Genomic DNA, 1,891 nt, shown 5'->3' on the forward strand with positions numbered 1-1,891 from the left:
AAAACCCCCCCCCCCCCCCCCCCCCCTTCTATATATATTTATATATATATATATATATTTTCATCTATATATATATATATGATGTATTAGTATGTATATATATATATATTATATATATATAAAAAAAATGTGTGTTGTGTGTGGTGTTGTAGTGTGTGTGTGTGTGTGTGTGTTGTTGTGTCTGTATAGGATGTGGATAATTCTATTTCGGGTACCAGTGGACCACGTGGCTGTTTTCCACGAGGAGCAATCAGTGTAGCAGACGGAGCCAGTGACCTCACCTCGTTCCCCCCCCATGCTTCCTGCAGCTGCTGCTATCGCTCCTCAGCTGGAACAGTCACTACTTATACCGAGAATGACCTAGGCCTCAGAGAGTCCGTCGCCAGCGACCAGCGCGGTAAGGTCAGCTCCGCCCTCTCCCTCCGGGCAGCTGGCCGCGACCCGCGTACCGCCATACCCATAACCAGACATGTCTCGTGTGTTTTATACTGCGTGGTATCAACTCTCAGAAATAAAGAGTCAAGCCGTTAACAACTATAACTACCCTCTGTTCACCATTGTACTAAGGATGATAGCCTTTTACAGTCTGTGTGTGCGTGTGCGTGCGTGCATGGTGTGTGTGTGTGTGTGTGTGTGTGTTGTGTTGGTTTGTGTGTGTGTGTGTGTGTGTGTTTATTGATACACACACACACACACACACACACACAGATATATATACTGCAGATATGTATTATATGATAACGATAGATACTGATGCTAATAATAATGATAATAATAATAATAATAATAATAATAATAATAATAATAATAATAATAATAATAATAATAACTCTACAGTAATAAAAAAAAAAAAAAAACACAAAAAAAAAAAGAAAAAAAAAAGAAAGAAAAAGAAAGACAGTAAAAGAAAAAAAAAGAGGAAAAAAAAAACGAAATGAAAAAAGTAAACAATAACAATTAAAAAAACGAAATGAAAAAGAAAAAAAAAGAAAAAAGGAAAAAAAAAACAGAAAAAAACAAAACATGGCAACACCAACTCACAATCACCGTTGCCAATGTCCCTCGAGCAGTTTTCCCCCTCGGGCAAGGCAGGCGACGCCGAGGCACTTCCTTTGGCAACACAGCCTTCGGACTCGTTGCTGACGTCAGAGGTGATGTCGAAAGTGATGTTCCTAGTGACGTCAGGGAATAGATTCGTCGCGATGTCCGTCGTGTTGCCATGTGCGATACCGCCGGTGATATTTGCAGCGTTGCCATTCGCGATGTCAGGAGTGATGTCGGGGCACCAGTAAATCCCCGTCAGCGACGCTCCGAGGACCATTACTGACGTCACGAAGAAGGCACGGTGAGCTCTTAGATAATCAGCCATGGCTCCCGCTGACGTTTTGACCAATATACTAAAAATAATAATAATAATAAATAATAATAATAATAATAATAATAATAATAATAAAATAATAATAATAATAATAAATAAATAAATAATAATAATTTCCATGTCTCATTTTTCTCTACAGTGTTACTGACTTTACAAAATGTCTATCTATCCGTTTATCTGGCCGTATTCAAATCTGTATAATAAGGTATATGAATATTTTTCTCTTTTGTATGTAATCCACTTGTCTATCAATCTACTGGGTGATTGGATGCTTATCTGTATATATATATCTACAAGTATTTCTATTGTACCTTCTACCTCTCTCTCTCTTTCTCTCTCTTCTCTCTCTCTCTCTCTCCTTCTCTCTCTCTCTCTACTCTCTCTCTCTTCTCTCTCTTCTCTCTACTCTCTCATCTCTCTCTCTCTCTCTTCTCTTTTCTCTCTTTCTCTCTCTCTCTCTCTCTCTCTCTCTCTCTCTCTCTCTCTCTCTCTCTCACTTTCTCTCTCTCTCTC

The 1,891-nt window shown here is 38.9% G+C and overlaps 1 protein-coding gene across 1 annotated transcript in view; it reads right to left on the reverse strand.

The window, feature by feature from the left end:
- The window catches only part of LOC119599000 (major facilitator superfamily domain-containing protein 6-like), a gene marked incomplete in the record, with an annotated part of 26,664 nt that extends 25,274 nt beyond the window's left edge, over positions 1–1,390 (reverse strand). The window contains 1 exon segment of the mRNA XM_037948741.1: positions 1,042–1,390. Within this exon segment, the coding sequence (XP_037804669.1) occupies positions 1,042–1,369 (328 nt within the window).
- Between the last annotated feature and the right edge of the window lie 501 nt (positions 1,391–1,891).

The sequence above is a fragment of the Penaeus monodon genome, chromosome 42, assembly GCF_015228065.2.
Source record: "Penaeus monodon isolate SGIC_2016 chromosome 42, NSTDA_Pmon_1, whole genome shotgun sequence".
Lineage (NCBI taxonomy): Eukaryota > Metazoa > Arthropoda > Malacostraca > Decapoda > Penaeidae > Penaeus > Penaeus monodon.